This window comes from Myotis daubentonii, chromosome 2 (assembly GCF_963259705.1).
Source record: "Myotis daubentonii chromosome 2, mMyoDau2.1, whole genome shotgun sequence".
Classification (NCBI taxonomy): Eukaryota; Metazoa; Chordata; class Mammalia; order Chiroptera; family Vespertilionidae; genus Myotis; species Myotis daubentonii.
This window is the reverse complement of record NC_081841.1, coordinates 75372979-75387174: the sequence shown is the minus strand read 5'-3', so window position 1 is coordinate 75387174 and position 14196 is coordinate 75372979. Positions and strand designations below refer to the sequence as shown.

Sequence of the window (14196 nt, the reverse complement as noted above, 5' to 3'; positions counted from 1 at the left end):
CGCTAAGCTGGTCCTTAGGAATGAGACCCAGAACACCACCGCCCAACCAGCCTCTGTCACAGTCAGGAAGGCGGGCAATCAAGAGGCTACAAATGAACTGGGCACTTTGGGAATAGATCTCATGGCCATGACCCAGGGAACAGGAAGCCCCCATTGCTGCCACCACAACCATCTCTTAACACCTACATCACCAACCAAAGCATATCTGAGACCATGCTTACTTGCTACAATAGTTAGAACAACCAGAACAAGGCCTTCACCCCACTTCCACCTTCCTAATCTTTTGTATGTGTCTAAGCCGTAGCTGCCACAGAGCCTAAGAAACATGCTTTGTAATTTCCTAGTATCTGCAGGATGAGAAAGCACATTATAAGACCAGAATGGATGCTGGAGGCCTGTAGGAGGGTAAGGAGGAGGGGAGGGATGGGATATGATTCGTTTGACATTTAGCAGGATCACTTTCACTGCTATGTATAGAATACACTCTAGTGGGGTCAGTAACAGCGAAAGGGCTATAGCAGTATTTTGGTAAGAGATATAGAGAAAAAAAGAAATAAAGAGATATAGAAAGAGAGCCTCAGACTAGTAGCCATAAAGGAAGAAATGATGAAATTATATATTTGTCACAAAATCATTCAATATTCCTTTCTGGAGCGGTGGATATAAGCTCCAATGGAACTTGGAGTGTAGGCTGAACCAAGATTATTCCTTTTGCCTGGATTGGAGGGAGGTCTGGATAGCTTGAGAAAGAGAGCTCCTTTTCTAAGGACCAGCAGAAGAGAATGAGGCCCCCCATGCCCAGTTTATGGCACTAGCCACAGAGTTCCATGAGAGACAATGCACAGAGAAATATACACATGTAAGGACATTTTTTATACCCACACATCTTAGTAATAGTTAACCTAACTACTAAACACTGGGGACACTGTTTGAGAAATTTCCATCTGTGACCTCTTTTAATCTTTACAACAAACTTCGAGGAAGGGTTATTATCCTCATTTAATGGAAAAAGAAGCTGAGGCATGGAGATGTTTAGTAACACGCCTAAGGCCATATAGTTAGTAAACTGCAGAGATGGAATTCAACTTAGGCTGGTTGATTCAAGACATCATGGCATTAAATATATTCTACCCAACTACACTCTTATTTAAAACTTGTTATCAATATTGGGGATAAGTTGTATTGGAGGACTGGAAAAAAGGTGGGATACAGCAGAGGTTTTTGTAGGGGAGCCTTTAGGCTAACTTGATTTGAAGTATGCCATCATCACTAAGAAATTATTTACAGACTCTTGTGATATTGTTTAGGTAACACTAGCTGCTGTAACAAACTTCAAAATGTAAAATAGCTCAAATACAGTAGAAACTTATTTCACACAGAACGGCAGTCCAAAACGAATGTTCCCAATGACAGATTGCTCTCCTCTCAGTGCCAGTCCATCTGTGGCTCTTTCATCTTCAACACAGGATGGTTTCCAAGGCTGCTGTGTGCATGTCTGTCAAACTGGAGGAAGGGAAAAGAGCATGGACCAGTTCTGGAAGTGGCACATGTCACTTCACCTCACATTTTATTGGCTAGGACTCAGTCACCCACTGCCTCTAACTGTACGGCAGACTGGGAAACGCTGTCTAGCTAAATGCCCAACTAGCCTGTCTGCCACAACTTATCTCACTCGTGACATGACTTCTCTCAATTTTGCCCTCAAAAGAAAATTGAAACTTTGTTTTGGGATAACCTTGTTTTCTTTCCCATGTAAAATTTACATTTAGGTCAAATAGACTGCATCCCTCTTCCTTTCAGGGGATCACATCTTGCAGAAAGTTTTAAAGCTCTCATGTTTATAAAGATTCCTTTAAACCTTAAGTAATAAAACATTTATAATTTTGTTATGCTTATCTAATTTAGTGATACCTAAAATTTTAATGCCCTGATATAAGCAAATATATACCAGTAAAAATGCCATTTTCACCTATTGCTATTTGCATATTAATGAAGATTAGGCATTCACAAAAATAGTAATGATGATATCTTTTTTTAAAAAAAACTGATTAGATTGTGCTTAAAATTTCAGGGATACTCCTTTATCTTCTCCAAGTTTCAAATATTCCCTGTTGTAACACACATTTTAACTTTGTTTTCACTAACAATGCTGCCTCCACTTCTAATTTGTGGGACGTTTCCCAGCACCATCAAGCAATTCTCTGATACCAACGGGATGTCCTATGATTCAACTCAATGCTGACACTATCTTCCTGAAGATAGCATCTGATCCCTCAGGCTAAGGGCTCAGTCCCATAAGACTGCCCCTGCCCCCACCCTGATGGTGATCACAAGTCCAAGTTGTCATCTGTGCTTCTGACCAACCAGCTATAACTCAGCAACAGCCAGGTAGAAGAGAAAGGGCTTGGAGCTAAAAATGCACTACAGGATCTTGAATTCAAATGGGAAATCTTCTATTCCATTATATCCTCATTGCCATATTTATTGCATACTCACATAATTAATTGGGTATGGGTTCTCTGGTGATGAAAGACATTTGATCAGCAACTGAAGGACTTACAACATCAATCCTTCTTTTTTCTTTCCAGCATGAATTCTCTGGTGTATGTAAAATATGAACTAGAACAGCCGTGGGCAAACTACGGCCCGCGGGTCGCCCGTTGGAAATGAATAAAACTAAAAAAAAAAAAAGACCATACCCTTTTATGTAATGATGTTTACTTTGAATTTATATTAGTTCACACAAACACTCCATCCATGCTTTTGTTCCGGCCCTCCGGTCCAGTTTAAAAACCCATCGTGGCCCTCGAGTCAAAAAGTTTGCCCACCCCTGAACTAGAATCAAAGATTTACCTGTACTCATTATATTCATAATATTTTACTTCTGTTTGATTTCCATAATTAAGACCTGATTTTTTTTACTGAAAATTTTTTCTATTCTTGTTATGTGAATGTAATTACTGTCCAGTATGAACTCTTTGATATCCAATTTGAACCAATAAAAAATGAATATGAGAAGAGGCATTTGGGGGTTATGTTTGCAGGAATACATATTGTGATTCAATATGTTTCTTGGTTCTTTTTTTTTTAAGTATTTTATTGATTTTTTACAGAGAGAAAGGGAGAGAAATAGAGAGTTAGAAACATCGATGAGAGAGAAACATCGATCAGCTGCCTCCTGCACATCTCCTACTGGGGATGTGCCCGCAACCCAGGTACATGCCCTTGACCGGAATCGAACCTGGGGCCGACGCTCTATCCACTGAGCCAAACCGGTTTCAGGTTTCTTGGTTCTTTTGATGCCTTGTTTAATACAGGACTATGGAGAGGCTTTTGTATCTCTCTCAGCCATTTCAGTCCCTTCCCGGACACAGAGCTTGATGACCAGAGCACAGGTTTGATGTCAGCCTCCACATGCATCCTGCCAGGCCTGGTGTCCTTGTGCAGGGCACATCCTGTACATCCATCCACCAGGTCCTTACAAGTATATGTGGAAGAAGGCCTTTGAGCCTCATCCACTTCTACTACCAGAGCCAATCCAATTATTACTGAACATGCTCATAAGGAAGGACTTTGCAAAACTCAACCGCTCCCAAATAATTAAATATATATATATATATATATATATATATATATATATATATATACACACTAGGGGCCCGGTGCACGAAATTCGTGCACTGGGGGGGGGGGGAGAGTGTCCCTCAGCCCAGCCTGCCCCCTCTCACATACTGGGAGCCCTCAGGCGTTGACCCCCATCACCCTCCAATAGCAGGATCAGCCCCTTGCCCAGGCCTGACGCCTCTGGCCTAGGCATCCGGCCCGGGCAGCGGGGACCCGCAGCTGCAGCGGCCCCACGATCGTGGGCTTCGCTTTAGGCCCAGGCAAGGGACTCCTAGCTCCTGGGACTGCCAGCTTCGACCGTGCCCAGCTCCCATCGCTGGCTCCACCCCTACTTCCTGCTATCACTGGCCAGGGCGGAAAAGGCGCCTGATTCTCTGATCATGGCTGGGGGGCAGGGCAAAGGCGGCCCCAGGGCCGCCTTTGCCCTGCCCCCCAGCTCTTAGCTCCCCGCTGGGTTTCCAATCACTGTCAGTGGCAGGGGCTTCTTCCTGCTTTCCCTTTCACCTCCCTGCATTGTGCCTACATATGCAAATTAACCACCATCTTAGTTGGCAGTTAATTTGCATATAGCCCTGATTAGCCAATGAAAAGGGTAGCTCGTACGCCAATTACCATTTTTCTCTTTTATTAGTGTAGAGATATATATATATATATATATATATATATATATATATATATATATGCTTTGTTGATGCAAATACAAACAGAAACTATCATCAGAGACATTATAAAATAAGTGTGTTCAGTCCACAATTCTTATTGTCCCTGTAACACTCTCATCTTCCATACTAATGCTTTCTAGATTCTAGGGGCAAGCATGTCAAACTTGCAACCCATGGGCCGCATGCCTCGTTTATTTGGCCCGTGTTAGTTTTGTGTTTGACATGCTTGCTAGGGTGTTAGACTTCATAAACAAAATAATAACAAAATAATCACATGTGGAAGTTGATTAAAGATAAGACTCAAAAGTAATTTTGGCATATTAGGTGGATGAGCAAAAGAAGAAAATGGGACATTGGATAGGCTACAGAGAATACAGAAATAGATAGCAGGAGCAGCTACTACCTTTGAGGCTGAGAGAGAGCACCCCAAACTCCCTCACTCCCACCCGGAACTGAGACACAGACATTGTATGGCTGTGACTCGCTGAATGGCAGAGAAGTTGCCATGGCTCTCACTGGTGAAACTTGCAGGAAATCTGTGCTGTGTGCTGGTGAAAGCTGACAATGGGGAGACGTCTCCCTGAGGCACTTCTTTACAAAATTGCCCAAGAGGCTTGTCAGGGAGGGTTACAGGCTGCTGGGCACTGCAGAAGCTGCAAGCTCTGTGGGAGCCAGATGCTGGAGAAACTGTATGCACTGCGGGAGTCTGGTGCCAGAGGAGCCGTGAGCAGAAGTCTTGTGTGCTGCAGGAACCTACCCACGCACACCAGAATCAGAGAGCAAAACTCTTTTCCTCCTGCTATTTCTCCACCACCCTCTATTAAAGCCTCAGTGTCAGCTGGGATGAGGAAATTATTTAAAGGGCCCAGATCCATTTTTCAGAGTAGTCAAAAAATCATGCTTTGAAACTAAGAGGCTGTGCATCAATAAGCACACACATGTCAAATGAGTGAGAAATTTAAATCTTTTCCACGTGATCATCTCCTCTTAATTAAATAGATGATCAAACATCCAAGAGTCTTAGTTCTTTCTCTTTTTGAGTTACTGCTTTTGTAATGCTCTGAAAATATTCTTTCTTTCTTTCTTGTCTAAAATGTTACATACGTCTCCTTTTTCCCCACTTGACCCCCACCTCCCAACCATTCCCACCCCAGGCAAGCCCCCACTGCCCCAGTGTCTGTGTCCATTGGTTATGCTAACATGCATGCATACAAGTCCTTTGGTTGCTCTCTAACCCCCCCCCCCCACCGCCATTTGTCTCTGGATCTATTCTTGTTCATCAAATTATGTTGATCATTTTATCCCACATATGAGTGAGATCATGTGATATTTATCTTTCTCTGACTGGCTTATTTAGCTTAGCATAATGCTCTCCAGTTCCATCTATGCTGTTGCAAATGGTAAGAGTTCCTTCTTTTTTACAGTGGCATAGTATTCCACTGTGTAGATGTACCACAGTTTTTTAATCCACTCATCTGCTGATGGGCACTTAGGTTGTTTCCAAATCTTAGCTATTGTAAAGTGTGCTGCTATGAACATAGGGGTGCATATATCCTGTTAAAAGTGGTTATTTCTATGACCTGAGGTTATGGATCAGACTTCCACATTTCTAGTTATCTACCATCAGCATGTATTTACTTTATTTAGAATGGAAAACAATTCACCTAAAAATGGCAACAACGATTCAGCAGTCTCCCCCTTGCCCTCTGAAGGAAGCACAGGTTTATCATTAAAGGGGATTAAAAGGCTCATAGTTGTGATTACAATGATTACTATGATTCTTAAAAGCCCAAAACAAACAAAAACACAACAGGGTAGGCTCCTAGGACATCTTAGGACAGCTGAGAAGAAGAGTGCCATGGGGTTTCCCAACCAAATGTCCATCGATTGTCACTGTGAAAGGTTTAGAAAAGGAAGCCAGGATGAGCCTCTAACCTCTCTGTCCACAAGTTCCTGGAGGCTGTACTAGTAAGTCCCAGCAGCCAGCCCAACACAGTGTTGAGTATGTGTGAGACATAGAACACAGCCCCTCCTGCGGGAAGCCATCACTTTCCCAATACTGTCATGAGAGTGCACCAAGGAACACAGAAGGCTGATGGACCTTGAGCGTTAATAGGGCTGTGTTGAGATAGTGGTGACTCAAAGCAATTTCCTGACCTAATGACCTCAAAGTATATGTTTACTGGACCTTACTGATCTTTACTGATCTTTATTGACCTTAGAGACAGTCTGTCTGCTACCTGTTTGCCATGCTTTACTGAGGGCAAGGTGTGTATCTAAAACTGAATAAAAAGCAGATAAGGCCAGGTTTCGATGTGCCTCTCCAAGAGAGAGGTCTCCACCTGGCTACCCATGCCTTTCAAGTTCATATTTCTTGTCTAGTGTTTTCATTTGTGCATCGGCCCCTCCTTCAGATCCTGAACCCTAGCTGTGCAGGTCACAGCACCCTCCCCTCAAGGTATCTTGTTAAGATATGTTCATATTAAGATATGTTCATGAAGTGACAAAGTGAGTTTCCCCATGCTGGGGGAGAAAATGGAGAGGAAAACGGATGAAAGTCATCCCTGGGAGAGAACACAGCATACATTCTAACTCTGGGCTAAGTCAGAGTGTGGCTGAGGTAGTCCAGGGAAGCTAGGGGGAATTAGTAGGGTTTAGACTCGAGGAACAGAAAACAGGGCAGGACTTTAGGAGTTGGGCAGACGGGAATGAGGACAGCATGAGAGATGCTGGATTAAGCAAAGCAAGACTGGAAGACCCAAGGGAGCAAGGCCTCACTAGAAAATTCCAAGTTCAAGTTCTAAGTCAAGCCTGGTGGTGGAGAGCCCCAGGCAGCAGAGTTGGGACTCAACTCTTCACCATAGAGAGGCGAGAAGAACAAAGGGAACCAGAGACCTATCCCCTTCTCCACATGATAAGGGACTTCTTAGTTCTACTTTTGTTTCACTCTATTGAAAACCTCCAAAAGGCCAGTTGAGAGAAAAAACAGGAAGTGGGAAACAAAGGGCTGGAGATGCTGTGTGGAAGGTGGCTGATGCAATCTCCTTCTGGAGCCCTGTTTTCAAGTAAAGAAGTTTAACAATGCCTTTTTTTTTTTTTTTTTTAACCCAAATGTAACAGGCTCCATCTAGGAGCAATACGAAGGAGCATTTATACAAAGGCAAGTCCCAACCTGTTGGTTTCTGGACAAGGGAGGCAAGTCAAACCTTAGTTCCTATAGCACAAGGACATAAGTCGGGGTTCCAGTCGTAGAAATCTATTTTCTACCCTGAAATACCTAACTTCACTAAACATGCAGATAGAGGCTTATACAAACATTCACTAAACATGCAGATTGAGGCTTAAATAAACATTTGTTAAATATGCAAAATATGTCCCTGCTGGGAATTTCTCCCGGATGGACCCTAACTGGTTAAAACTTCTGCTACCTCAATCTGATAAAGTATGGACTAAAGACACCATTTTTATTCGATAAATCTGTAGCAGGCGTCATAGCTGCAGGAATCCCCCAACCACCTTCAAGTGGGGCCATCAGCTTCTCGGTTTCACTAATTCAGGCCTCCAGAGACTGAGGATCAGTGACTGCAGGGGCAACTTCTCAGGCTCCGCTGAGCTGGCCCTCACCTCCATGTCAGAGCTCCCCGGTCCAGTTCGCAGATGCCATGGGCAGAAGACCGTGGCCAGGTGGTGGCAGCATGGACGTGAGCCCTCCCTGTGTGCTTAGGTTTAGGTTCCTGTCTAACAGGCACCTGCTTCACCCCCAGACAATATCCCTGGGTCTCTGTCCCAGGAGTCGCTGATAAATCTGTATTCTCATTATTCGAATTCACTCAGGTCCTTTGAATGGAGCCACCTGCCAGACTGAATGTTTGTGCCCCACCCCCGGGTCACATGTTGAAACCTGATTTCTAATGTGATATTAGGAGGTCGGGCCTTAGGGAGATGATTAGGTCATGAGGGTGGAGCCCTCCGGAATGGGATTGTTATAAAAAGGCTCCAGAGAGCTAGCTCCCTTGTGCCTTTCACCACGGGACCCACAGAGGTGTCATCTCTGAACCAGAAAGTGGGCTGCACCAGACTCGGAGTCTGCAGGCACCTTGAGCTTGGACATCCGGCCTCCAGAACAGTGAGGAATAAATTTCTGTTCTTTATAAGCCGCCCCGTCTATGGTATCCTGTTACAGCAGCCGTAGGGACTAATAGGGACTAAGATGCCGTCCTCTCCCTCTGCCTGTCCCACATCCTGTTCCTTCAGATTGTTCTTTTCCATTTGCTCCCTTTCAGCTCTTGCAGAGCAGATGTGGGGTGTGGTCAGGACCCTCCAGTCCACTCTAGTAAAGAGGGACTACTCCCCTGAGGGGTCCCTTCACAAGTTCATCTCCAGGGCTGTGTCTTGGGGCCTCTCCCCAGGGCCACCAATGGCCACTGCTCACTTCACTGCTGACTGCCACCTGGCTCTCCTGGCTGGGGGACCGACAGGACGAATGCCCCTCTGCATTCTGGCCTCAGCATCCTGTGTCTCGTCGGGTTTTCCCGCACTGCTTCCTGGGCACTTCACTGTGTGAACGGCTGTTTTGTCCCGTATTGGAAAAATTACATAAAGTGTGCAGACTATTTTAGATGCCGACTGGGAAAAGTCCTACCGATTTAAAATATAGTGAAAGGATTTTTCAAAAATGGTGAGGAGGGTTAGGCAAGTTTTCTGTAGGTCAATTTGGCAATACGCAATAAAATCACTAAAGAGGATTCTCCCCTTGACACAATAATTGCACTGCTACGTAGTTAGCACTTACCTTGACTATCGATTATAATGGTGAAAAATGAAAACTATTTGTCCAATAATAATGCAATGGGTAATTCTGTGATGTGAACTATCATACAGCCATTGACTATGTTTTTGAAGAATATGAAACAGCTTTGAAAAATGTGCCTAATATTCGGTAAGAAAAGCATTATGCTTAATGGTATGATTATTTACAAATCTGAATATTGGTAGATTAACAGTGGTTCTACTGTATGTGGTGGGGAAAAAAGGTTGTTTTTATATATTTTTCTTTTAAAAAATATTTTTCAAGGTTTAAAAAAAATAATCAACATATATTAGTGTAGTTGTTCTAAAATGATGTGATTTCATCACCAGGTAGCATCTTGTCTTAGCCTAATAATGCATTCCCAGAGCAGGCAGGGACTCTGGTGGTCCTCAGCCCTGCTCAGGCTAGGAGCAGCAGAGCTGCTAGAACACTAGCGCCTGCCCCAACCCCAGAAGTTCTGAGTTTACTGGCTTGTGGCCCAGTGATGGTCATCCTTACAGCTCTCGTGTGGTCCTAGGGGTCGCCAGGACTCTCAGCATCTGCCTTTTCCTTCAAGCCCCTAGGCAAGGGGTCTGAGAAACCTCACAGATGTCTTCAGGGGCTTGTGGTGTCTACACTGCATGTCTGAGGCACTCAGAGCTGCCTGGAGAGCCTGTCCTGGGGACAAGTGACTTCACACTCCTTGGAGGCGGCAGTGGGAGAGGGTGGGAGCTTGCCACAGGTTTTTATGGAATTCCAGAAGGGAGAGCATGAGCTTGTGAAGAAACTGGGCGGGAGAAAGGGAGAGCTGGACACTGATCTGACTGATGTGACTTCTTTCAGGTTCCCAGGAGGGTGGCCCTGTCAAGAACAAGAGATGATGAGCCTCCCCAGACCCAGGAGGGGCAACCAGCTGCTGTTCCTGGGCATCATGGTCCTCGCGGTCCTGGCCGTCTTCCTGCTGTTCTATGCTCTCCTCTGGCAGGCGGGCGACCTCATCAACTCGCCCAACCTGAGAATCGGCTTTTACAACTTCTGCCTGTGGAACGAGAGCGCGGGCCGCCTGCAGTGCCACCAGTTCCCTGAGCTGGAGGCCCTGGGGCTGCCTTGGGGCGCCCTGGCCCTGGCCAGGCTCGGCGTGTACGGGGCCCTGGTGCTCACCCTCTTTGTCCCCCTGCCTCTGCTCCTGGCCCGCTGCCACAGGAGCGAGGGTGAGTGGCATCTGGCCGTGTGCTTCCTGGCGATGGCCTCCATGCTGCTGGCTGGGGACCTGGGCCTCTTCCTCACCTACACCTGGAAGTGGATCACGATCTCCCTCCTGGGGCCTGGATTTCTAGCTCTGGCCGCTGCCCAGGCCTTGCTGGTCCTCTTGCTTATGGCCACAGTCATGTTCCCCCAAAAGGCAGAAGATGACAAGAGCAAGCAGAAGAGACACTAGACCTGTCCAAAGGCTCACATGACTGCCAGGGCTGTTTGAAGGAGGCTCAGATAGGTGCCAGAGGACTCATGAGTTGTTTTCTCAGCCACCCTGCATCATAGCTGATACCGATCTCAAGCTTGAGCAGATGGGCCCCACTGAGGAAGGGGCACCCGGCATGAAGGAGGCCCGGGCAGTAAGGGTGACTGGGCCCTGCGGCTTCTTAGTGTTGGCTTGCCTGTCCTTTGGGACTGCTAACACCACGTAGCTCCTTGTCACGAGAATTCCTGCTATAATTAACTGATCTGAGCAAACCATTCTTACTTCATTCCCAGGATGTTGGCCAGAGAAGGGTTCCTGTCCCAGGGCCAGATTTCCAGGATGATTGGTCAAAGGCCAAACTGAGACCCCGGGAAGGTTCATGGTGACAAATGGGGTAACACTGAGGGCGTCTCAGTGTCCCCGGGGCCCTGGTTAGCAAGCTTCTCCCTTCCCCCTTCCTCCCCAAGACACCACTCCCAAAGGCACAGGAGAGATCTCAGAGGGAGTCTCTGAAGTTCCCCTAAGGCTACTGGACCCCAAGCCAGACAGCAGGGGAGTGAGTTGGCACAACCTGGGAGTCCAGGAGCAGAACATGCTGAAACCTGGGGGGGGGGGGGGGGGGGGGGGAGGGCAGGCAGGGTGAACAGGACTAAATGGTTCCACAAATGCTGCATGCCTTCACTGCTCAAGCTAGACCTAGAAAGGATACAAGCACCACTTCTGCATGGGGAATTGTACTTTTCAGCACTGTATATTGAAAAGCTGTATAGCAATGGTCGCCTCACTCTCTGCCTGCCAAAAGCCACACTGAATACAGAGGCAATGTGATCTCTGCCCTGACCTGTTGTCCTTAGCGTCCACTCTGGGAGCCTGTCCCACATGCACTTTCAGAGTGACCAGGGATCAAGGCCAAAGCCACCAAGTAGAAGGAAGCGGGCAGCTCAGGAGAAGAGGCCTGTCTGATGGTAGAAGGCTTGGACCAAAGGTACCCCGGGAGCGCTAAGCTCCCAGACAGAGCAGAGCATGGTGGGCAGAATGTCCTCACGGCTCAGGGATTGACTGGCTGCCTGTGAAGGAAACTCTAAATTCGGCTTCCTCCTCACAGAGAGATGGTGCTGCCTAAACCGGACAATTCTGGTGTTTTTAGCAGCCATACCCTTTTCTGTTTGAAAGGTATTAATCTGATCCCTTGATGCCAGTACGTCTGACACTGCGGCCTCATTTTCCCTGGAGCCTGGTCACTGAATACACAGACATGGGGATTGCAGACCCCTGTGCCCGGGGAGGACAGGGCAGAGGGGAATTCTAATGGCAGTTCATTCAGATCCCTCACTTCCCAAGGCTGAGTGTCCTGAGCTTCTGGCTGCAAGCCCGAGGGTATGTATGGAGCTGGGCGCAGTCCCGAGGCAGAGCCAAAGCCCCGTCCTAACCAGCGGAAGACCATCTCCCTGTACTTGAACGCGTCCTGGTCTTCCGCAGGGCTGCTGCTGCAGGCAGGCTCCAAGCCTGCAGACCGTGAGGCCGCCCAGCCTGCGGGCAGGCTGCTTCCCCACGGTCCGCACCCTCACTTCTCTCGGGAGAAGCGGCCCCTCCGAGCAGGTGGGGGACAGCTCTGGCTGACCAGTGCCTGCCAGGGCAGCTGCTCCAAGGCCTTTTCCAGGTTCCAGTTCCCAATCAGGACCCCCGAGCAACATTGACAAGTTGGGCTTCACTGCGGGAGGGAGGCCTGGCTGCAGCCCAGGCACCGCTGCCGTTCTCCTCCTCTTCCGGGTCTGCACCAGCAACATTCTCTTCTCAGCCCCCTGGGCTGTCATCCAGGAGGCAAGGACCCTCTTTTTATGCCCAGAATGTAAGGCTTCCATCTCTCTCTCGCTGACGAAGAGTCAGGACCCTCGCCCACTGACTTGCTTTTCTAATCCAGGACAGCAAATCGCACTCTCTCACCACACCAGGAGTTGTAGGTCTGTTTGTCCACGAATGGGAGGCAAGCTTTGATTCCTGGAGGGGCAGAGGCCGGGGACACAGGGGCATCCACGTGGGTCGCGGGGAGCCGCCTGCTGCGGCCCCAGAGTTGCAGGCCAGGTCTCCGCCAGCAGCCAGGCCGAGCCAGTCCCGATCGCACGCTGCTCCCTCGTGGGGTCCGGTCCTCCTGGGCTTGCGCCCCCATCTTGGCAGACGGATTTGGGTGGTCGTGGGGCCTGTCCCCCGGCTCCGCACGCACCTCCTCCTGTCCCAGGCTCCCGCGGCGCCCGCGGGCTCCCGGCGCGCTCTGTAAATATTCTTGTCACCATTTGCCCAATATCAGAATACTTTCCATTGATTTTACTGTTCTTCTTTATCCCTTTTGTTTCATATGCCATTAAATTTCTATCAGAATTTTTATCAGTTCTTTAATAAGTTTAAAACTGACAAAGAGCCTAGTCTTCATACATTTCCAAATTAAAAATCTACCATTCCTGGCTAGTTTTGCTAAAACACTCCAAAATGACTTTCCAAATACTGCAGTTAAAGTGACATATTCCCAACTCAATTTTCCTCAGCTGGCTTCTAAAAATGCCATCGGCATGCCAATGCCATCTGATACTAGGGAAAGTCTAACAGATCAGAAGTCTGAGTGGAAAGAAAACAGTGGTTAAAATATCTCACTTTGCCCATTTTAGAAAAATGTATGATCATGTAAAAACCTGTGATCATGTGAAATTAAATTGCTACATAGCAGCAGAACCTGGCTACCAGTTGATTCTTTTATTTATCATACTAAACTCTCTGGTCCACTCTGCACACTTTTCAAAAATGGACTCTGTATATCATTACAAGCCCATATTGGGACAATATGGGATGTATTGGGACAAGGCAAAAAAGTGATCTCAGATGTCCACATACTAGTAGGTGTCCAGGCCTGCTCCCCACTGCCCCTCAGCTCATGACTTTCTAGATGCCCTGGATCCATTCCACACCATATCTTGGCCCCTGGTCTTTGACTAGCGCAGGACTTGAAAATTCTTCAGAATTCAGAAGCCGGCCAGTAATGCAAATGAGAACAGCAGCTCTGCTAGGAAAGGGGGGCTTATGAAGAAAAGAGAGACATTTCCCATTGAAAGGAAAATTGCTGCCATACAGAAATACTCTATCTTCTGATTTTTTAAGAGAATCCTTAAAAAATCTTCTGATTTTTTAAGAGAAGGTAAAACTCTGGATTTTATGTGAAATCTCCCAAATATTAATCATTGGCAATTAATTAAAAACCTATTTAAAACACTGTGGATCAAACAGTTTTCTTCTGGAGTAAATCAGATACCTGAGACACCACACAGCCAAAACTGGCCATTCTCTACCCTTCTACTCCCATCATTTAATCGCATCATCTTGTTTTATTATGATAATAGCACTTAGTACCACCTGACATCTATTTGTTTATTATCTGGCACATGTATCCCATGCCAAAATAGCTCCATAACTAAGGATATTTTGTGTAAGTCGTTCACTGTTATATCCCTAGCACCAAAAGAGCACCTAGCATATAATAAATTTAGTATGTCTGTTGAATTATGAATGGATGACTTGGAATTTAATGCTTTTGAATTTGCCATCTTTATTTCTTTTTCAATATGAGTATAGGGTATTCCCTCTGGTCCTAGGAACACTGTCAGCACTTTCCCCAA

At 46.7% G+C, this 14196-nt stretch overlaps 1 protein-coding gene across 1 annotated transcript; it reads left to right on the top strand.

Moving 5' to 3' along the window:
* Positions 1-8315: 8315 nt before the first annotated feature.
* LOC132227961 (transmembrane protein 140-like) lies at positions 8316-11732 on the top strand. The gene is made up of 2 exons (XM_059683688.1): positions 8316-8412; positions 9919-11732. Exon 2 carries the CDS (start codon positions 9953-9955, stop codon positions 10511-10513), a length of 561 nt encoding a protein of 186 aa, XP_059539671.1. The 5' UTR covers positions 8316-8412; positions 9919-9952; the 3' UTR covers positions 10514-11732.
* The last annotated feature ends 2464 nt before the right edge of the window (positions 11733-14196 follow it).

What these genes read in the sequence shown, in the direction of transcription:
- LOC132227961 (XM_059683688.1), top strand. Translation starts at nt 9,953, where the DNA reads ATGATGAGCCTCCCCAGACCCAGGAGGGGCAACCAGCTGCTGTTCCTG.